At 41.2% G+C, this 22,773-nt stretch overlaps 1 protein-coding gene across 23 annotated transcripts in view; it reads right to left on the reverse strand.

Annotated features, from left to right (window-relative positions):
* RBFOX1 (RNA binding fox-1 homolog 1) overlaps positions 1-22,773 on the reverse strand; it is a 1,203,461-nt gene that overhangs the window by 712,503 nt on the left and 468,185 nt on the right. For 12 of the 23 annotated variants that reach the window (XM_071444283.1, XM_071444282.1, XM_071444287.1 and 9 more), the window contains exon 1: positions 20,617-20,748. The exons of 8 other annotated variants lie outside the window; for them this stretch is intronic. In XM_071444283.1, coding sequence (XP_071300384.1) covers positions 20,617-20,733 — 117 coding nt within the window. In that variant the 5' untranslated portion in view covers positions 20,734-20,748. Of the gene's footprint in view, positions 1-13,186; positions 13,271-20,616; positions 20,749-21,548; positions 21,643-22,773 lie in introns of those variants that run through there. 3 more of the 23 variants (XM_071444323.1, XM_071444318.1, XM_071444317.1) reach the window with 3 other exon arrangements.

Consider the following 22,773-nt stretch of genomic DNA (forward strand, 5'->3'; position numbering starts at 1 on the left):
TAATCATTTTTTCCCAGTCCTGTTTATAGCACAGTCACTGTTACACTGAAACAGCCTGGAACCATCTATTAATCACAACCTCAGTTTGCATGTACAAGTATATCCAGAAACAGCTCCTGATGGTGAGGCCTTGTGTTATGCACAGGAATTACAAATTATATTTTGTCTCAAATTCAAGTAGTTTCTAGTCTCATGTACTATCAGGGAGGCCCTGGGGTAACCTGTGCAAGAAGGTGATTCCTATTTAAAATATTGCCCAGCAGTTTTAGAAAGTCATTCCCAGCAGTGTTGTAGGTCTGTGGTTTTTTGTCCTAAGTAAGAGTCTCAGTTTTCACTCAAACCAATGCAATTCCTCTGTAACTTCAATAAACTTTTTAAATTGGAATTGTAAACACAGCACTTGATCTTTCAGCACCACTGGCCAAAGACTACAGACCTGCTTCAATGGCTCTGGCTGATACATTTTACATTTTTTCTTTGCCTGGTATCAAAAGGGACAGAATAATCCTGTGATAGTGACATGTAATGAACTGAACCACTGGCCAAAAGAGATGAAAATTCCAGAAAGGCCACAGTTTGTGCTTATCCCCTTTGTTTTTATCATCTCTGGAAGGTCAGTAAGAAAACACCCTGACACACAAAACAGACAAGGTAAAACACACACAAATTGCAGCAAATTGCTGTCAGCTCCTGGGTTTATGGCATGAGTTTATATCATGTTACCAACACTGATTTCAATTCATCAAAACCCTGTAAACCTCCCTGGAGAACTGGGCAGGAGACAGCTCTTGGTGTCTCATTAACAAGCCTTGCAGGGTTACTCCACACCCAGGTTAATAGTGCCCTCTCTCTGAGGGAGACTACTTGGCACTATTTGAGCCAAACTCAAATATCCATTTTATTTTCCTAATTATGCAAGTTATTCATAGATGAAGAAAAAGAGGTTTTTGTCTATTCCATAAGTATATCAACCCATCAGTAATGCAAAAATATTCAATGGGATTTATCAAAGACCAAATACAGAAGCATTACCTGAAAATTCCAGTATTATTTCCTCATAAAAAGCTTTGTTTTTCCTGTTGCTAGATCATGCCAATTAATATACTGATACATGCAGGAACAACAAAAAAAGTTTGGCTATACTTCTTCTCTGGTACAATGCAACAGGATTTCAAAGGGCTTTCATCAACACAAATTTTATTTTGTAATAATATTCTGAAAAGCTGCACTTGCAGTCTGCAGCTGCACCGTGCTGCTTGCCCAGGGATCAGGCATCCATCACAGCCCCTCTGCTCCTGAGAGAAAGAATTTCTCACAGAACCCCTACTAGCATCCCTTTCTACATCCAATTATATAGATTGTTACACTTATTTCTTCTCTTTCTGGGCTTTCTATCCAAAATCATTACAATTAATGGAAAAAGTTCCATGGCCTCCAAGGGATTTCATCTATTCATCTTTCCATTCTGTCAAGAAATGCTGATGTTTAAAGGAATCGTGGTCCCTGCACTGTGTAGCTTCATTAAAACTACTGTGGCAGAAGTAGTTCAAAGGCACAAGGTTTTTAAAGCTCTGAAGAAGCTTGAAAAGTTTGCCTGGTAATATATTAAAAATAGATATTTTTAGTATAATAATGCTTCAGTGAGGTAGTGATCAGGAAGAGGAGATAATAAGAGAATGTGGTAAGGGAAGAGCTACAGAAAAATATCAGCCAAGGTATCTCAGGAGTCAGGGGAAGAAGCTTCAGTTCTGCACTTAAAGAGTACCTGAGCAAACAGTGCAGTGTTATATTAACAACTGATCTCAAGTGGACCAAAATTATGATTGAACAATAATAAATGGTCAGGTTTGAGTCACTGAAAGAAGACAAATCACATGCAGATAAGTCACCTTACAGCTCACTTTTTAACTCAAACTGGAGAGGGGGGAAGAAAGAGAATAAAGCCACATTATACAAGCAGAAAACTTCATAATTTCTTCTCCAATCTCCTGAATTTAGTACAGTTACTAAAACTTATGAAACAACCTGGTATTATTTTGTAAACAAATCCATTTTATTTAAACTACACAAGGACCAGAAGCAAAAAGCACCTGGGATAAAAAATGGCAACGAGGATTTTTTTTTTTCCCCTTGAACATCTCCCAGTCTACTAAAACACTGAAAGCAATTCATAAAGCCAAAGGTTCATTAAAGACTGTTATCCTTTGGCCATTTTACTTTCATTTTCCTTAAAATTACCTCCCTAAGAGATTTTATGTAAGTTATCTTGATGAACAGTCATAATATTTGTACGAGAAACATCCCCAGTTATGCAAATCTCACAAGCTTCCACTCTGCAAGGGATAAAAACCTTGAATTGCACTGCAACCTTCTTCCAGCAAAGATGCACCCAATGGTACCACTGAGCCTCAAGGGATTTGGGGACACAGCAGAATCCTCCCTAACACCAGAATCCTGGTATTTTTGGGATGGATGCTGTTCCATCACCACACCTTGCAGAGAGTCTCCCAGGGCAGCAGCAGTGCCCAGTCCCCCTTTATCCTTTCTGTGGTTATCATTAAGGAGGGTAAATGATCTGCCTGGAGGATTTGGGAGCAGAGAAAGGCACATAAAGGCTTCCCATGTGTTTCTGTCCCACTGAGACAGAATTAATTCAGTGAATGGGTCCTGATCAGCCCAAGCACAGCACTCCCACCAAGGACCCAGGAACAGGTTTCAATGATTTTCCTCAACTTCTGCAAAAAGCCAGAATGGAGTAAATAAAGATAGAAAACCATTTGGTGGAGTTGGACAAAAAAAAATTAAAGCACTGGGACATTGCCATCCCATTGCAGGGGTTCCATGCTGCTGGCTCCTTATCACAAAAGTTCCATACCTTGGTGTTTCTCATGGCCAGCTCCTCACAGCACTGACTCTTTCCTCTTCACAAAGCAGCCACTGACTCCAGTTCCCTTCTCACCCACCCACCCCACTCTTTTATAGCATCTTCTGCTCATTGCTTACAGCTGGGGCCTGTTAAAGTCAGGCCTGCTCCTGATCTTTGATAATTGGCCCAGCTGCAGCTCCTTAGGGGTGAGATTCCTTTCTACACTGTCTTTATTTTCTTATATTCTACCCCCCTACACTGGGAAGCTGCTGCATCAGGCAATGCTGCAGCCTGTCAAAATACAGGCAGTGGCCAGAGGATTCTGTATTTACCCCAGTTAAATGCACATTTAGGTACATCAGCCTGGGTCTGGAGCTGCAGGGCTTGATGAACACACACAAACCACATCCCCTCTGCTACATTTCGCTCAGGATTTCCTACCATGGTGGTTTATGTATGGCCCAGTATGACCCTTCACAAACTTTTAATTACAGTCTGAGAATGTGTAATTGATATACATAAGATAAGTGTGTGAATGGAATTGACACAAGGGTATGGAAACTGAAATCACATGTTAAAACCCTCCACTTCTGCATGGCTAAAAGCTTTTAATATAGCAATTTTCAAATATCCCATGTGTTTGGAATGACAGAGCATGGAAATATAAGTCACTACTGCAGAAAAAAAAATTCTTGGCACTAAGCATTATCAAAAATAAAGTATATGATATTTTATTTTTCTCTTTTTATGCTATTTCCCCCTCACATTCAATTAACAAAGTGCATTTTTATTTTTTTTTATTTACAGGAAGATTAATGCCCTTCACCTTAAGGACACTTCTTGCTCCCAAACCCAGCAAAACTTCCTTTCCCTGGTGCCAAGGACCATCCACAACTGTTAGTGTTCACAAACACATAATCACATAAGTGATTATATGCGGTGCTTTTCATTCAAGAGCTCTGGGAATCGGGGTGGTTTACACCCAAATCTGATTCCGACCATACATTCGAGGTGAATGTGTTTTATACTCTATTGTTATATAACTTTCATGATAATTATCAAACTTGTATTGTTCTATTGTATACACAGATTTCAGCTAAACATAGCCCCCTTTAAATTTCCAACATAGTTTCTCACGATTCTTCTTATGGTTATATAATAATTATATTTAATTACTAAACAATCACCACATCTAACAATTATATCATTTATCACACTGCTTACTCAGGTGCAGTGATCTGAGAAAACACAAACCCCAATATTTTCAAAGACTATTTCTAACATTTTCCAGGGCTCCACTATCACACCCAGCTGGATCTCCCTCCCAGGCACCCCAGCAAGGCTTTCAGAGGGGCTGTGGAAGCACAAACACAGCCGTGCATCACTCCCATCACTCCTCCTCTGCTCCCTGCTCCCTGCCAGGGATGATGCCAGGCACCAGGGCTCCTGCATCCTCGGAGAACAGCAGGCTGAGCCCTCCACTCACACCTGAGCCATCCTTCAAAGGAAACCAGGAATTTCTTTTATAACCCTGCAACAGCCACCAGCTCTTCACAGAGCCATTTTTCATATCTCAGCTGTAATTCCACAAATAAGCCTTTTCAATGCAGCAAGTGCCTCCGTGGTGTGTCCCAGCCCCCCCTGGGGCAGAGCTGGAAACAATCCACACAGCATTTCCAGTTCCTGGAGAAATGAGCAAAAAATTGTGTGCAATTTTTCTTCTTAGTGTTTGAAATTATTCTGCTGTCCATGTGAAATGACCACTTTGGTCCTCAGTAAATTCTTTAATGAAAAAAAGAATACAAAAGAACAGCTTTATTAGCCAGGGATAGGGAACACAGGGCTGAAGGTAACGAAATGGCACTGATGAGATGAACTGCATTATTTCCAGTCTCAATCTAGTGGGAGCAGAATGAGATTTTCTCAGCGTTTTTGGGAGGGGGAGTTGCTTGCTCACTGTGTAAGCTTTGAATTTCAGCCCTCACTCAGAACATATTGCAGCTCTGCCTTCTTTTGCTGAAGCTTTGAATTCCCACAGTTACAGGCTGGAGCCTTTCCCTACTGAACAGAGATGGACTTCATTTCCATATTCAGTACTTAGCTGCTTCTTTTATCCATCTCTCTCCTAAAGATGATTTCCACATATTCTATTTGACCACCATCTAGAATTTCCCTTTGAAATTCTTTGGGAATGAGCAGAGCCATTGGAGCCCTGGCACAATTAGGGGACTGTAATCTCTCTGAGTCAAACTGATGAAGCAATCAAGGCCTGGATTCTTCTTTGAATATAAAAAGACAGAAGTGTAATGAAAATAGTTTATTTTTGTTTCAGTAAAATCTATATTTGAAGTCTTCTACCACCTTCTCAAGCATCTAACTAGACTGTTAACTTTCTTATTCCTGCTGCAGGAATCAGAACATTTTCAGAGAAAGCTCCCAAAAGAGGCTCTAAATTTAAAATCTTATCCCAACACTTTTAACTATGAACTTTGGCTACATCACATTTCTTCTCAGACCCTGCAGGTACCAAGCATGAACACCTACTGTTCCTATTGCCACATCTCTGCCATCTCTGGAGTTCAGAACTTCTCAATCTCTTAGCCCAGCACACACAGAAAGCCAGCTATTTTCTGCCATTAGCTCTCTTCTCAGCTTCCTGCTTCTCTAAAAAATCCAAGTTTCTCTGTTTCAGTCTCTAAAGACCTAAAAATTACTTTCCTTCTTGAAAAAAGAATAATTCTTAAAAGTATCTGTCATTAAACAACAGTATGACATATATGGTTATTTTATACAACTATGGGGAAACATGTTCTTGTTGGTTTGATAATCATGACTGAGCAATAAATGAAAAGAAAAAACCAGAACTTTGAAGCTTATTGCAAAACCAACATTGTTTCTATCATATGGATTTTGTTTACAGACCTCAGAGAAGCCACAGGAATATAAAAGCATCCTCCAGCATTTGAGCAGTAGTCACAAAAACCCTGTGTGTGCATCCCCTCCCCAGCACAGCAGGCAGGCCAAATGCACGGTTCCAACTTTAATATTTATAAATTGTTAAACATGCTCTTTATCCTATTAAGCCATAATTCAAATTAACTTCCAAATAAGCCATTCCCATTAAACATGTCACTGAAACAGAGCTTCTGAAATACAAGCAAAACAAAAAGCCCCCTTTGAACTATCAGTCAAACAAAGAGTGGGGAAATATCCAGGAAAAAATGAAATTAAGGGAACTATTTTAAGAAGTGGTTAATACTTCATCCTTTTGCTGTGTATGACTTTAGGCAGGAATCAACTGCCCAGAGCTGCTGTGCCCTTTCCATTTCCCATTCCTGGCCTGGGAGCACTGCAGGGTAGGAAGGGAACTTGCATTGTTCAGAGCCTTTACCTGAAACCTGAACCTGGAAGGTTTTGAATAGTTTTGAAGGAGGATTCACAAGTGAGTATCACTTAAAGCAAAAACCCCTAGATTAGATCCAGCAATGTGGGACACTCACTATTACACTGTGAAGAAACCCTGGGCACATCCCTCAGTGTTTGTGTGCTTTCATTGGTGTCTGTGTGCTTCCATTGGTGTCTGTGTGCTTTCATTGGTGTCTGTGTGCTTTCATTGGTGTCTGTGTGCTCTTACTGGTGTTTATGTGCTTTCATTGGTGTTTATGTGCTTTCCTTGGTGTCTATGTGCTTTCATTGGTGTCTGTGTGCTCTCATTTTGTCTGTGTGCTTTCCTTGGTGTCTATGTGCTTTCATTGGTATCTGTGTGCTCTTATTGGTGTCTGTGTGCTTTCATTGGTGTCTGTGTGCTCTTACTGGTGTCTGTGTGCTTTCATTGGTATCTATGTGCTCTTACTGGTGTCTGTGTGCTCTTATTGGTGTCTGTGTGCTCTTACTGGTGTCTGTGTGCTTTCCTTGGTGTCTGTGTGCTCTTACTGGTGTCTGTGTGCTTTCATTGGTGTCTGTGTGCTCATTGGTGTCTGTGTGCTTTCATTGGTGTTTATGTGCTTTCATTGGTGTCTGTGTGCTCTCATTGGTGTCTGTGTGCTCTCATTGGTGTCTGTGTGCTTTCATTGGTGTCTATGTGCTCTTACTGGTGTCTATGTGCTTTCATTGGTGTCTGTGTGCTCTTATTGGTGTCTATGTGCTTTCATTGGTGTCTGTGTGCTCTTACTGGTGTTTGTGTGCTCTTATTGGTGTCTGTGTGCTCTTACTGGTGTCTGTGTGCTTTTATTGGTGTTTGTGTGTTCTTATTGGTGTTTATGTGCTTTCATTGGTGTCTGTGTGCTTCTATTGGTGTCTGTGTGCTCTTACTGGTGTTTGTGTGCTCTTATTGGTGTTTGTGTGCTCTTATTGGTGTCTGTGTGCTCTTATTGGTGTCTGTGTGCTCTTATTGGTGTCTGTGTGCTTTTATTGGTGTTTGTGTGTTCTTATTGGTGTTTATGTGCTTTCATTGGTGTCTGTGTGCTCTCATTGGTGTCTGTGTGCTTTCATTCCAGGCACAGCAGCTCCTCCCTCTCTGGCACCAAAGTTGGGGGCTCAGCTCACTAAAGGCTGTCAAGTGCCCAGCTGGAGAAACCCCATGAAAAGCAAACACAGATTGACCCCCAAGAGAGGCAAAGCAAGGATCATCCTCCCCTGGAGCCCCCAGGAGGCTCTCTGCTAGTTTCTCTTAAAATGCCAAAGCAAAGAGAGCATCCAGCAGCCTGAATCCAGCAATCACTGGCAGAAATCACCAAGACATGCATTGGTATCTAATCCAGTGAGAGGATGAGCCAGGGAGCATTGCTGGCAAAGGAACAGAGACTCAGAGAGAGCAGGGGAATTGCCACATTAAAAAATAACAAACCCTTATGTCAGGTCTAAGACTGAAGTGTCTTTATGATTTCACTCCTGAGAGTACAGAACTAATCAGAAAGGGTGTGTTCTTCCCTCCCACTGCCAGCCCCACACAACCCTGTCCTTTCTAAGCCAAGACAAGGATTTTCTTTCATTTTTTTGTGCTTATCACAAATTCTGTTATTCCATGAGCACGACCATAGCTCTGAGAGGAGCCTCCTTAACTGCCCAGACCAGGATTAATTTATTATAGTAGCAGGGGAAGAGAGAGCAGGGAACAAACATTTTCCCCAAAAGCATCAGGACTGGCAGCCTACACATGGAAATGCTGAAGATTCTGATTTTTCTTTTTTTTTTTTTTTCCCTGCCTGCATTCCAAAATTCTCAGTTTTCTCTTCTCCTGATTCTCTCTCTCTCTCTGTCACCACACCAAATGACACAGTGCCCCATTTCCAGGGCACAGCACAGTGACAAGGATCCTGCACCACAGATCCTTCTGCTTGCCGAGTGCCAGGCAAGAATAGCCCTTGAAAAATGTCATATTAAAAAAAAAAATCTAAAGAATTACATTTTAACTCACATTTGACCCACAGACAATTCAGCTCTTGGATGGATCAATTATGTAAAGCCAATATGGCTGAAAGGCAAATTCTTTCAAAAATTTAATGACAAACAGAAACAGGATAAGGAGGAAAACACATTTACCAAGGATCCCTTAGCACTTACCAGAAAAATCAAAACATATTAAAAACCATTTTTGAAATAATTACTTTTAATTTTCATCCTATTGTCTTTCAATTTTTTCTTCAGAGACATAAAAATGATGATTTTGGGTAAGACTGTGAACAGCACCAGAAACTTGCATCCTGATATTTCAGAAGAAAAATCATTCTCCTGTTTCAACCATTAAACCCTCCTAGGATCTCTGAGCACTCAGAAACCACCACTGTGCCCACACTTCAGACATTTAATGTCTGCAGATTTATTCCATAAAAATTCAGTGTTTCTGACTTTAGTTTTCAAGTTAAGCTACTCTGCTTGTCCTGAAAATCCAGATTTGACATTTTATTTGTAAATTTGAATTCTGGCAGACCACATATTCCTTTTCACATTTTATTGACTGTCAACTCAGTTGAATAGAAGTGCCTATAGTTTTATAGGTGCTGCTCAGCAACAGCAGTTCTGTGCTAGCAGCTCTGTGCTACATTTAGATGTCCACTCACGCAAGCCTACAGACATAAAAGTTTCATAAATAAATACATTTTCAAGGTGACTTTCTTTAAAACAGCTCAATTCAAAGATAACAATTTTCGCCTTCTGGCACTTATCCTAAAAAATATTCATTTTGCATGAGTAAGTCTGTGTAAAAGGAAAAAAAAAAAAAAAAGATGCCACTACTGCTTTTAAAAATAGTTGGGGAATAAAAAATAAAGGAAGTTACATATTTTCTAAATTCCTCTGTAGATAATGTCACGGGAAATTTGCTCTGTAGCTTCAACTAGACAAGATGTTGAGGTCAGCCTTGGGCTCAGCTCAGCAGAGCAGAGCAGAGGAGGTTCCAGGCTCTCCCTTTTCCTTGCCTTGGTTCCCCCAGCAGGGTTTGCAGGAGCTCTGGTGGCTGCAGAGCAGAGGGGCTCAGAGCCAGAGCTGCCAACTGCCCTGGCCTGGGGGTGCCACCCTGCAGGAGCTGCTTGTGGGACTAGGGATGGATTTTTAAATTAAAAATAAAAGGAAGATGGATGAAAATACTGTAATTTTTTTTTAAACGTATTGAGGAAAATATTCTAATTGTAAAAATGATGAAAAGGAAAACACACTGCTAAGTAATCATTTGGTTTGTTTGTGGGACCAAAGGAGAGAAACCTGGGAGCAAACATGGTTCTGCCACTGCACCAGGACAATGGGATCCTTCCTTTCAGAGTGATACCCCAGTATTTCAGCTTTTGTGTTTTTCATGTATTTGTCATCCTGCAGTTTTTAGTGTGTAACTCCAAGCTCCACACTCAGTGTGAGCTGCTGCTTCCCCATTTGGGGCAGACACAACAATTCCTCTCCAGGCCTGGCAGTCAAGGACACCTCACTGCCTCAGGCCTGAGAGATTAAACAAAAGGGAGCTGGGGGGAGCAAACCTGGGGTAAATGACTTCATTACCCGAGGCTGTAATTGGCAGATTAACCCCCAATGTGCAAATGGACCAAACTTATAGAACTGTGAAAATCTGTGACCCTTCATTCATTTTGGGTGTAGCCCCATGGGAGCTTCATCTGCCCTAAATGTACCTGAAGGCCCTCAATAAATAGATCTGCTTTTTAATCCCTTAATTTTGTCTGGCCTCTGTTTTTAGATAGCCTGAAAAGGCATCAGGAGAGCCCAGTTAATGCAAGGCTCACTCCTGGGTAAATGCAGGGAAACCACAGCTCTGCTTTCTGCAATGCATTCAGATTCACAGGGAGAGAACCACAACACACCCAAAGAGGGTTGCAGAAGGGGAGAAAGAAGAAGTCATGCTGGATTGCATTCTCTCTTTTCCTGCTGACAACCCAACACACAGAACACAGCACACATCCAGTGACATAAGATTTACATTAAAGGAATAATGCTAAAAACAGCACAGTGCAGCTCGACTGACAAGCTGACAATAAATTAATGCCTTGGCTTTTATATCTGCTGCACAACTTGATTTCCTGGCATTTTTGCTTGCATTAAGATGCTACAAAAAGGGGGAAAAAAAAGAAAAATAGTTGTTTTCTTGTGGGTAGTGAGCTTGTTCTCAGCCTTGATGATGTTGTTTGGGAGCACAGTGGTGCTGCTCCTGCTGCTGCCTGGGTACAGAGCTTTCTCCTCCTTCCAGGAGGTGTTTCATGCCTCCAATAAGTGATGTGTGGGTACCTCTACAGCACCCACAGATAGGTGTGCAGGATGTGTGCACAGATACATTTATTGCATATATCCTGCAGCACCCACAGATAGGTGTGCAGGATGTGTGCACAGATACATTTATTGCATATATCCTACAGCACCCACAGATAGGTGTGCAGGATGTGTGCACAGATACATTTATTGCATATATCCTGCAGCACCCACAGATAGGTGTGCAGGATGTGTGCACAGATACATTTATTGCATATATCCTACAGCACCCACAGATAGGTGTGCAGGATGTGTGCACAGATACATTTACTGCATATATCCTGCAGGATCCACAGATAGGTGTGCAGGATGTGTGCACAGATACATTTATTGCATATATCCTGCAGCACCCACAGATAGGTGTGCAGGATGTGTGTGCACAGATACATTTATTGCATATATCCTGCAGCACCCACAGATAGGTGTGCAGGATGTGTGTGCACAGATACATTTACTGCATATATCCTGCAGGATCCACAGATAGGTGTGCAGGATGTGTGCACAGACACATTTATTGCATATATCCTGCAGCACCCACAGATAGGTGTGCAGGATGTGTGCACAGATACATTTATTGCATATATCCTACAGCATCCACAGATAGGTGTGCAGGATGTGTGCACAGATACATTTATTGCATATATCCTGCAGGATCCACAGATAGGTGTGCAGGATGTGTGCACAGATACATTTATTGCATATATCCTGCAGCACCCACAGATAGGTGTGCAGGATGTGTGCACAGATACATTTATTGCATATATCCTGCAGCACCCACAGATAGGTGTGCAGGATGTGTGCACAGATACATTTATTGCATATATCCTACAGCACCCACAGATAGGTGTGCAGGATGTGTGCACAGATACATTTATTGCATATATCCTACAGCACCCACAGATAGGTGTGCAGGATGTGTGCACAGATACATTTATTGCATATATCCTGCAGCACCCACAGATAGGTGTGCAGGATGTGTGCACAGATACATTTATTGCATATATCCTACAGCACCCACAGATAGGTGTGCAGGATGTGTGCACAGATACATTTATTGCATATATCCTGCAGCACCCACAGATAGGTGTGCAGGATGTGTGCACAGATACATTTATTGCATATATCCTACAGCACCCACAGATAGGTGTGCAGGATGTGTATGCACAGATACATTTATTGCATATATCCTGCAGCACCCACAGATAGGTGTGCAGGATGTGTGTGCACAGATACATTTATTGCATATATCCTGCAGCACCCACAGATAGGTGTGCCAGGATGTGTGCACAGATACATTTATTGCATATATCCTGCAGGATCCACAGATAGGTGTGCCAGGATGTGTGCACAGATACATTTATTGCATATATCCTGCAGGATCCACAGATAGGTGTGCAGGATGTGTGCACAGATACATTTATTGCATATATCCTGCAGCACCCACAGATAGGTGTGCAGGATGTGTGCACAGATACATTTATTGCATATATCCTACAGCACCCACAGATAGGTGTGCCAGGATGTGTGCACAGATACATTTATTGCCTATATCCTACAGCACCCACAGATAGGTGTGCAGGATGTGTGCACAGATACATTTATTGCAGGAAGGACAGAGGAGCATTCATTCCATGCTGAAATGTGTGTTGGTGGTTGTCAGACAAAGTACAGAATTATAGCCTGGGAATTGTGAAATCCAACAGTCATGGCAAGTCTTATTTTCTCCCTTTGTACCACACAGGTTGCTGGAAACCATTATCTCTAAGGGAATGATGGCACAGAAAAGTTGACAAAAGTGCTGCAGAGACTATGTTTGGAAAGCAGGAAAAGTTACATGCATATTGTAAGGCAGCATTCTTACATATGTGAGAAGCACATTTCAGAGATCTCTCTAGATCCAACAACTGCTTCCCCTTTCTGGTGTTACCCAGTTATCCATGTTGTTAAACATAGATTCACTGGAAACCAGCTCCACTCCAGAAAAAAACCAGTGGTGTAACATTTTATATTTGAATTATGTTAACATTGTGAAGACACGACTTCTTCTAGCAGTTCCCTTCCTTTCAGTTTCCCTCTAGGCAATGTTAGAGCAAATTTCCCTCTTCTCATCTACTGAAATTCATTTTTTTCCATTTAGAAGGCACAGGAGACAACAGACTTTCAAGAAGCATTTCTCTAGACTAGAATTGTTTGCATCTATTGTTGGCATCATATTTCATTAAATATACATTCTACATGCAGTTGTCCCTGTCTGAATTAAACTTTAGAGGAAAAGTCCTTGTGATCATTGCTCTGTGTGCCTTAAAATTAAAAAAAGGCACCACAGAATGTAAAGAAGAGGGACATTAATGAGAGATACTTAGAAATAATTAGACAGGTCACCTTTTATTTTTAATATATGTACCTTTACCAACTACTCAGAGAACAAGACTCATGGCTATCAGAGTACTATGACAATCATTCCAAGAAGTTAATTATTATGAAATAAATATACTGCTATAACTAATTTTCATATCCAATTGATGGATTTCTTTATTTTATTCCTTTTTTCCCCCAAGAAATCAGTGTACTCACAGATTTTCATGAGAGTCAGGTTTTCATGAGAGTTCAGCTCTCATTTTGGCACCCAAAGGAGAGCCAGACTCTGCTGGGAGCTTGGTGCCTGGCAGAGCAGGAACTGTGAGGAGCTGAGCTATTTTCAACATCTAGCAGCTGCTGTGTAGGTTGAGAATATGAAATTCTGAGCTCTCTAAAAGCCTGGCCTTACCTAACTAAGGAAGAATCCTAAATCTAGGAAATTACAGTTCCTTCTGCAGTGTCCTTTGTCCTGCTGAAAACTTCCACTTTCAGTGAATTTCAAGAACTTTGCATTCCCATTACTGCCAGCAGGCCCCTGGCTGCCTCCACGAGCAGCTCTGACCTTTGCAGCACATCCTTCTTCAGGGAGGAAAGGTTATTTTTCTTTCCCTGCTTTAATGGTAAAGTTGCCTCATTACTGGCACCATTAGAATTTTAAACTGGAATAATGCTCCCATTTGGCTCAGGGGGCTCTGCCAGTGTCACCCCAGGTGTCACCTCACCTGTCCTCCCCAGGTACAACCCTCAGCCTGGAGAACAGAGCCAGCTTCTCTCTGATCAGGTGCAGAGTGCCCCATTCTTCCCAATACAGAAATGCCAATCATTATCAATACCCCATTAATTTTCTGGGCAGCAATAACACCAGGGGCATTTCAGAAAAAGATGAAACCGTGCAGAGCTGGGCAGGCCGTGCTCTGCAGCCACTCCAGCTGCAGCAGCAGCACAGAACCACAGGGAGCACAGGGCACAGGCATCAGCTGTTCTCCTGGAACACTTCACTTGCAGCATCTCTTTGCCATAGATGTTGCCTTTCTCACTCTACAAACTTCTGCTCCCTCACCACTTTGCCTGCAAAATGAACTCGAGTGTTTTTTTCAAAGTTTGCTTGCTTTTCAAATACTTTTTGGGCAAAATGTTTGGATTTGAAATCTACTTTTAAAATGAAGAATTGAATTATCACAAAGGATTGCAGCAGCCTTTTGATACTTTGATGATTTAATCAAGCTTACATTTTTCTACCCTTTTTTCTAATTTTTGGTACTTTTTGAGATGAAAGAGATAAAGTATGTATTCTGAAAAACAGTCCACCAATTTACATGGTCTGCAAAAGGCCTTAACAATTTCATAATAATGATTGAAAAACCACAATTATTTATGTAAACCATCAAGAGCAGAGAGAAAACCCTGATTCCCATCAGTGAAAAATGAAATATTTTAGAGACATATTGAGAGAAACTCCTGGAGATGTGTAACCAGTGCTTTAAATCTCTTTTTAGAGTTATTGTCAAGAGAAATCCAGGTGAGGGTTCCAGTTTGAGCCAACATTCCTAAATGCTTCACTTGGATTGCACTGACACAATCTTATAAGTTCAGGCAATGCACTTTGGTTTATGCAACAGCCCTGCAAGAAGAAATAAATATTTTGAAGAGATTTAAGATTGCCTTGTTTTTAAACATGAACTGAAAATCTCTAAACAAATTATATTAGCAAAATTATCACCACTACCAGACAGCTACATTCCTCATGTTAATTCCAAATATATTTTAAATTTAATTCCAGTTGTCACATAAACTATTATGCACATTTTGTAATCATGCATCTCTAATCAACTTTAGATCCCAAATTACATTTGTCTGGAAAGTTTCAAGCTTTGGGTTGCAGAGTCATGAAACCAAACCTTTGTGGACACTCACATTCACACAAGGTGGGACAGAGGCTGCTCCTCCCCTTCCCAGGCTACAAGGAATTACAACTATGCCTTAAATTTTCATCAAAAAATTGTATAAAAAGGACTTTGGGAGTGCTCTTCCTCCAAGCACTAAGAGGAACCTGAAATTCCTGCAGAAAGTCAGGATTCTGCAGGTGAAGTGGAACATCCCATCCCTTCCAAAGGCTTGGGACAGGTGCTGTGGGTGCCAGGGAGTGAAGAGGAAACTGAAATTCCTGCAGAAAGTCAGGATTCTGCAGGTGAAGTGGAGCATCCCATCCCTTCCAATGGCTTGGGACAGGTGCTGTGGGTGCCAGGGAGTGAAGAGGAAACTGAAATTCTTGCAGAAAGTCAGGATTCTGCAGGTGAAGTGGAGCATCCCGTCCCTTCCAAAGGCTTGGGACAGGTGCTGTGGGTGCCAGGGAGTGAGCAAAGCCCTGGAGATCAGAGCCCAGGGATCAAACAAACATTCCCTGGACACATGGCAGCATTTGCTTTGCCCCTTCCCACCAGCAGACTCCTCCTTGAAGGACCAGACTGCACTAAAGTGAATTTGAAGGCAAAAAAAGCCTCATTTATTCATTTCCCACTTCCCCCTCCTCATCCTCTTCTTTCTTGGCAATCAGCTGTGATACATAACCTGAATTTTAATACCAAATTACAAGAGCGCTGTGTAAATGGCACACTCAAAAATGCAGACTTTCGCTTTTCTTTTAGGTAAAATTAAGCTAATCTGCTTTGACAGAAGAGGGCTCTTTGGAACCACCTAGTGAGTCTCCCAAATATGAAGCAGTAACTCAAATGTCAATTACTTTTCCAACAGCAGACAAATTGCTGGCACACTAATGCAATTTAAGGACAATAATTAGATAACAGGACTACAGAGTGTACCAGGTGACAGAGTTTCTGAGATAATAGAATCTAGTGTCCTACTTCTTAAATATTAACATCATTCCATTTCAGTCAACCGGTTTATGGTAATTTTAAAAGGGCAAAGCAAATTCTTTTTATTGCTAATAATAGTGTGCTTCTCCAGCATTAGCTTTGAAGGTTAGCAATTTACAGGGTCAAACCTTAATTATATTATTTCCTTTTTATTTACTTTTCTTTTTTAATCTTTCCTCTTTGAAGCCTTTTCCTATTATAGAGATTTTAAAGCGCTTTATTAAAAAAAAATTGAAACTCTTGAAATGTGAGTTCACTGAAAGGAGCCAGGTTCATCACAGCACATGTAACATCTTTGTTAGACCCCTTTGGAAATCCCCAAACTTTTCCTATCATCACCTTCTGTTTAATTGCATCCTAGTCTGAGTGGTTTGGTTATGTCCATGATGCCACGTGCCATGGCCAAGGCTTTGCAAAATAAATGCAGAGGCACTCCATAAATATCCCAGGCAGAAGAAACCTCCCTGCTGTAGCCACAAGTACCCAGATCACTAAATTTCACTTTGCATCATGAATTTATATTGGAATATTCTTCCACTCCCACTTTTTTCCCCCCATTAGTCAGCCGTGGAACATTTGTTTTCAACAAAGGCTCTGTAATTCTCAACCCCAAACCTCCTTTCATCCATAAAAGTAATGCCCACTGACACAGTGGAAAATCTCCACTCTGACCAGAGAGACTGGCTCCTGGACAGGGGGGAATTGAGCTGAAATAATGTTTAACTTCTCAACTGAGACCACAACAAGAATGCAAATTGTGTTCTCTGGGCTTTTTGTAAGTCTTCAAGTGAATAAAGACAGAAAAAAAAATCATAATACAGACCATGAAAATTGTGTTTAAAACCGCATTTTTTCCCATCTTAAGCAAAAGAAAAGCTTCAAGTGCTGTGTTAGAACCAGCCAAGGCTTTCAGAAATGTTTGTGCCAGTCTCCCAAAGCCATGTTTGCATTCTTTACAAGCCCTGTGCAGTTTTACCTGTTCTCAAGTGATTGTCAACAGACACATGAAAGGGTTTCCATCAACTGTACAGGTTTGGGCCTTCTCTTTAGGAAATATTCAACATCACAACAGTGGTTTGCTAAAGGAAAATCAGAATTCATAGGAAAACATGGAGATAACTCTTTCTTAGCCCTGGGGAGCCTGTGAGCCTTCAAAGCTGAGCACCCTGCCCAGGGATCACTGGGGTACCCCATAAGAACAGGTTTTTCTCACTTTTTAGTCATACACAAAAACTGTTTTGATTTATCACCCATCCCACCACCTGCCCTGTAGCAGATAATGATCATTTACCACCTCCACTGTGCTTTGTTACCCTGCTGATAATCACAGCCATGGATAAGGCACTGCCTGCATTCCTCACTTCATCTGCAAACACTCCAAACACTGATCACAAATACACAACTGCCACAGCTGTGTCATCTCTGCTCATGATTCCCCTGGTTTTCCATGTGGGAACAGATCTGTGGATAGTGAACAATGGATCCTGACATCACCTTGGTGCTCCTTTTCAACAGGAGAATTCTTGCTCATTTTGACTGGCAGGGAATGTGGATTTGTGAAACCAGTGATGGAAACGCACCGTGCTGAGGGCTTGGGGATCAGAGTGGTCATCTCTGCCCAAGAGCTCCAGGAGCCTCAGCCAGAAGAACCAAACCCCCAAAAAAACCCTTGTGCATTATCCTAGAGCCCTGTGACAGAGCCACGGCTTCAGCTGCCTCTGCCAGACTGGAACAAAGCCCTTGGAAACAGCAGAACCGCAAAAACCTGCACCAAGCAGATCCCAACAGGCACAGAAAATCTGGGGTTACTCCCTCATTACCTGAACTGCAGGTAGAACTCACATTTCACTCCAAATGAGATTCAAACTGTCATGTCATCAGTACAGGAGGCAAATGAAAGCAATCCTGGGGGTGAACACTCTGCTCTCTGGCATCCAGCTGCCTCCTGAGCTGTATTTGTTTATCACACCATGAATCAGGACAATTCTTCACTCACAAAACACCTTGAGGGAGATTTCTCTGAAAGGAAATAAACAAACACCTTCACCAGGGCTGATGGGATTCACCCGAGTTCTGCAGGAGCTGAGGATGCTCAGCTGTGACCCCTCCCCATCCTCTGCCACTCTGCTGACCAAGATTATTCCAACCTGCACTAAAGGGCTTGAGGAAAGACCCTGCAGCTCTTTTAGTCTGCCCTCAGCACCTGGAGAATTTTATTTATAGAATATAGATTATACTGGATACTGCTGAGAGGCTTTTAAGTCACTGGAAGGGAAAAAAGCTCTGCCCAGCCCTCAGGTGGCTCAGGCACCTGTGGCACCTCATCCATGGGTGTGGAGCTGGGAGCCTCTCACATCATGCTCAAAACACAAGAAATAAACAATCTCTGGAAACAGTGCAGAAAACAGAAGAAATAAAGTCTGTGGAAAAAAAAACCCCACAAAATTCAAAAAGAACAACAACAACAAAAGAGAAAACAAAAACAAAGCAAAAAAACCCAAAGAAACAAAAAAACCCTACAAAAAACCCAAAAACCCCAACCAAACAAAAAAGAAAAAAAATTAAAAAACAAACAAAAAACCCCAACCAAACAAACAAACAACCACCAAAAACCCAAAAATCCCACAAACAAAACAAACACAGAAGAGACTGGGGAATGGGTACTGCTCCATGGGGAATGCTTAGAGTTGATAAACATTTATAGCCCAGGCATGCATAGTTTTGAATCTGGTGCTTTTAGTAGTAAAGTGATAAAATAAAGGAAGAGATTGAAGGGGCAGCAGGAAGGCATAAAAAAACCTTATTAGGACAGCAATTAGTAGGGAGACACTTAGTGTAAGGCATAATAATGAGCAATACATGTTAATAACACATGATATACTTTGCCTTTTTAAAACTTCATAGAATTCCTTTAAACAGCTAACCTCAAATAGCTGCAGGAAAAAACCAGAGATTGATATCATTCCTTGAGACATCTTCCCATTCAGCAAACTGAACCCAACACACAACCTTTCCATGAACTTCCTCAGTTCCATATGTTTCAAGAGTGATAAATCATTATTCATTCCTCTAAGCACAAGGGCTTTCTTAGTTCCTATGGATAGGGAAAAAAACCCCACTTTTTGGACAATGAAAAAAATCTGTCTTTATTCTTTCTCCTACTCCTTTTCACACAGCCCTTCCTCTGCGTCCCAGGATAATGAGAATCAAATATAAATGAAATAAAGAGACTTCCATCTACTTCTATGAAGAAAATAAAGCCTTTTTTTTTTTCTTTTTTTTTGTAATCCAACATCTCATTTCAAAAAGGAAATAGCTTGGAGACTTGGATGCTTTTTAAAGTACATGTCTGATATGTCTGATTCTATAATGGGAGTCTAGGAAAATCACACTCTTTAAAAAGAAAGTCCTACATTTATGTTGTTTGCAGTATTTTCCCTACCTCGTGCTCTCCTTTGTTTCAATTATTTCATACAAACTTTTTTTTCCCTCATTAAACACTCCTGTTTGCTGTCTCTAAAGTAGAGAACATAAAATTTTTTCATCCCATATTTCTAAAAGCATAAACACTGAGGACAATTTCTAAGGGTCTCTGTAGCTCTACCTACTATAAATACTCCTAGATCCTCCCTAACTATTCAGTTCTGAAATAATGAAACCTTTTTGGAACAAATAAAACACTGGACCTTGATACCTAAGAGCTACAGCCAAGACTCAAATTGTGCTCACATTTCTGCATATATTCTTTCATTTTAGCCTTGCTATTAAAAGAACTCAAACTATATTGCCAGAGCACATTTCAAATGCTCCAGCACACAGCTAACAGAACAAATAAATGAGTTAGAATGCTACTCATTGTTTGCCTTTATTTCAGAATAAAGTCAAATATCATTTATCCCCTGGCTGTTTCAGCTTCTCTGAAACTTTGCAATTGGGATTTCCATCTCCAGTGCTGAGACCAGCAGGTTAAGCAGCTTCTGCTGGGGCATTTGTTAGCTCTGTGTGCTGTTTCCTTCCATGAACACTCAGTGCTCACTGCACCCATTCCTTTGCTCTCCATTCCTGTTTCTCTCCTCCCTCAGAGCATCTCAGGAAGGGCTGAGGTTGAAAGGGGCCTCTGGAGATCCCAATCCATCCCCCCTGCCCAGAGCAGGGCTTAACAAACCCAGAGAGCTTCCCTGAGAAAACTCCCCAAAAAAATCCTCAGCAGAAAAGAAATCAAGTGAGAGAATACAGCCTGCAGTGCCAGGATATCCATGAAAAGCCAGAGAGGATGGAACTGATTATCTGATATAACTGATGGATCAGATGGAACTGATGATTTCAGGGCTGGAATGTGCCCCTTCCCTCTCTCCAGCCCTGCACGGCACAGAAATGCTGACAGGGAACCCTGCAGCCAGCTGAGGTGTCAGCAAACAGCAGCTCTCAGGGTCTCTTCCAGACAGCAAAAAGAAAATAAAAATAAGAAAAGGAAGATAGAATAAACAATAGAATAAAAAAAAAATATAAATATAAAAATATAGAATAAAATAAAAAATATAAAAAATAAAAAAATAAAAATATGAAAAGGAAATAGAGGAGCAGAAATGAATTGAGTTCAGTAACTGACCAGAGCAAACAGCTGCAGGGGAAATGGAAACAATTAGGAAAAACTTCTAATGAATTCCATAAGGTTGTTTTGAGAAAGCATTTAGGCATATGTCACCAGGAGATAGATCTTGAGGAAAAGTGGCAAAAGCAGCAGTTCCTCCAGCAGAGCAGGAAACAACTTACTTGGCTCTCAGGAATGCAGAATGGCTGAAGAAAGGAACCAGAAAGAAAAGGGAGACCAGAACTCTGAACATCTATGGCAGAGAAAAGAGGGAGAGACAGGAATGGATGGTGCAACATGAGATGATAAAATGGGGAGTACAGAGGAGAACAAGATGACACAGTGGGAAAACAAAACAGGGGGCAGGGTTTACAGATGAATCTGAGTCCAAAATTTATGGAATTATTGTCAGAAGATGAAAAAGGGGATGACACACACAAATAAGGAGAAAAGCCAGTGACTTCAAACATAAAACAAGGTAACAGCTGCTCTCCTGTTTCACTAAGTTGGATCATTTACCACGTCCATATTTCAAATAGTAATTAATTAAGTTGTACTGGAGCCAACAACAGCAGGGACTCTTTACTAATGAATGCATAGATCTGATAAACAACTGTGCTGAAGATGGATTTTACTACGAAACTTTAGCACTACCATTTCCTGTAAATGAATATGCATAAAACAGGGTCTCTGAAGGTTTTGAAGGTATGGAAAGTAAGAATCCAAGCACTATTCCATCAGCAGCAAAAGTGCTATGGAATCACAACTGAATGATATCGAGTTCTGCAATGATATCAACTTCATGATACATGAACAGTATTTCAGCATTTCAGAAAAAAGAAATTAAAAGCTATAAAAAACAAACCACCCACCAGAAAACACCACTCCTCCACCCAAACAAACAAAAAATTATTTATTTTTTCTATACTAAGCTTAGGAAATTGGAGCACTTTTCTCAGAACGATCAGGACTCCCTGGCTGCTGTTCAATATGCAAACGAGTCTAATTACTCCCTCTGGCTGGAACCAAAATGTTTGACTCCTGTCAGGGGCACTTTTTCACCTGGAATCCTGGCTGGAGCTGCTCTGTTTCAGGAATGCACATGCAGACCTACCTCTCAGGAGATGGGATAAGCACCTTTCAGCACCAGAGGCTCCTCAGCTCCGAACCTCCCGGCTGGAGCCTTTGCACTGCTCAGTCTATGTGGGCACCACTCACTTTGTTGAGCAATAGTTGCTCCCTATTTTTGGAATAAGGTTCTACTTTCTTGCTCAGAAAGCTGAGTTTAGCTGGAGGCTGTTATTTCGTTCCTTTATTAAGCATCCTTCAACACATTCCGTATCCAAAAAAAATTTATTCATCGTAAAGAAGGAGTTTGGATACAAAACTGGTTTTAATGTTTAGCCCCAAGTTTTCCAGATCTTTACCAATGGTATTTAAGTCACACATAAAGCTCAAGGAAAAGGTCATATTGTTCAGCTTTCTAGGAAGGAAGGACAGAAGGATGCAAAGACCTAAGTCACAATTGCTTCGTCATCCAAGCTCAGAGCCCAGCCACCCAGAGCAGAAGCAAGAAACACAAGAGAACTGTGTCTGTCTTTCTAAACAAATCTGTTTCACATTTTGCAGGCAATAAAAAAAAAAAAAGAAGAAAAAGGAGTCAGTCTGCAGCCCAAAGCAGGAGAAAAAATCATGAAGATGTAAAACAGAGACTGTGGAGAATCAATTTTCATCTTTTCCACCCACTTTGGGGTGAACAGGCTACAGCAGGCCAGAAACAAGAATTTCTACCTTGCCCTCAGCATGGTATGAAAGGAACCCAGCAATCCACACACAGATTTCATAGAGCACAACTGGCTGCACTTTCTTTCATTTCTGTTCTATGTAGCTTTCATACAAGACTTGCTATTATTTTTTTTTTTGTCCTGCAACAAAGCTTTTTCCTGCATTATTCTTCCTTGGTATCACCCTGTATTTATTAATTGTTAATTTACACTATCCATGACAACAATTCTTAGTACAATCTGATCAGTAAAAATCCACTTAAACCTAGTGGCATGCCCCACACACCCTTTTATCAAGATTATTGGCATTTGTATTTTACCAAGCCCTGAGAGGCTCTAACAGGATCACAGTCCCAGTGGCAGCACAGCACATCAGGGATTTGAGATAGCCCAGCCCAGGGAGGTGAAGTGGCACTGATTCCTCTGCCACAGGCACAGAATTGTGACACTGCAATCAAGGGATCTGCCTGAGGAAACCAGGGATGCTGCTAAGAGAGATTAGATTGAAATCTAAAATCCTTGACACCCAGCTAAGTACACATGACAAGACTGTGG

The sequence above is a fragment of the Agelaius tricolor genome, unplaced genomic scaffold (genome assembly GCF_023055355.1).
Source record: "Agelaius tricolor isolate 1412-34295 unplaced genomic scaffold, bAgeTri1.0.p SCAF_19, whole genome shotgun sequence".
Taxonomy (NCBI): Eukaryota; Metazoa; Chordata; class Aves; order Passeriformes; family Icteridae; genus Agelaius; species Agelaius tricolor.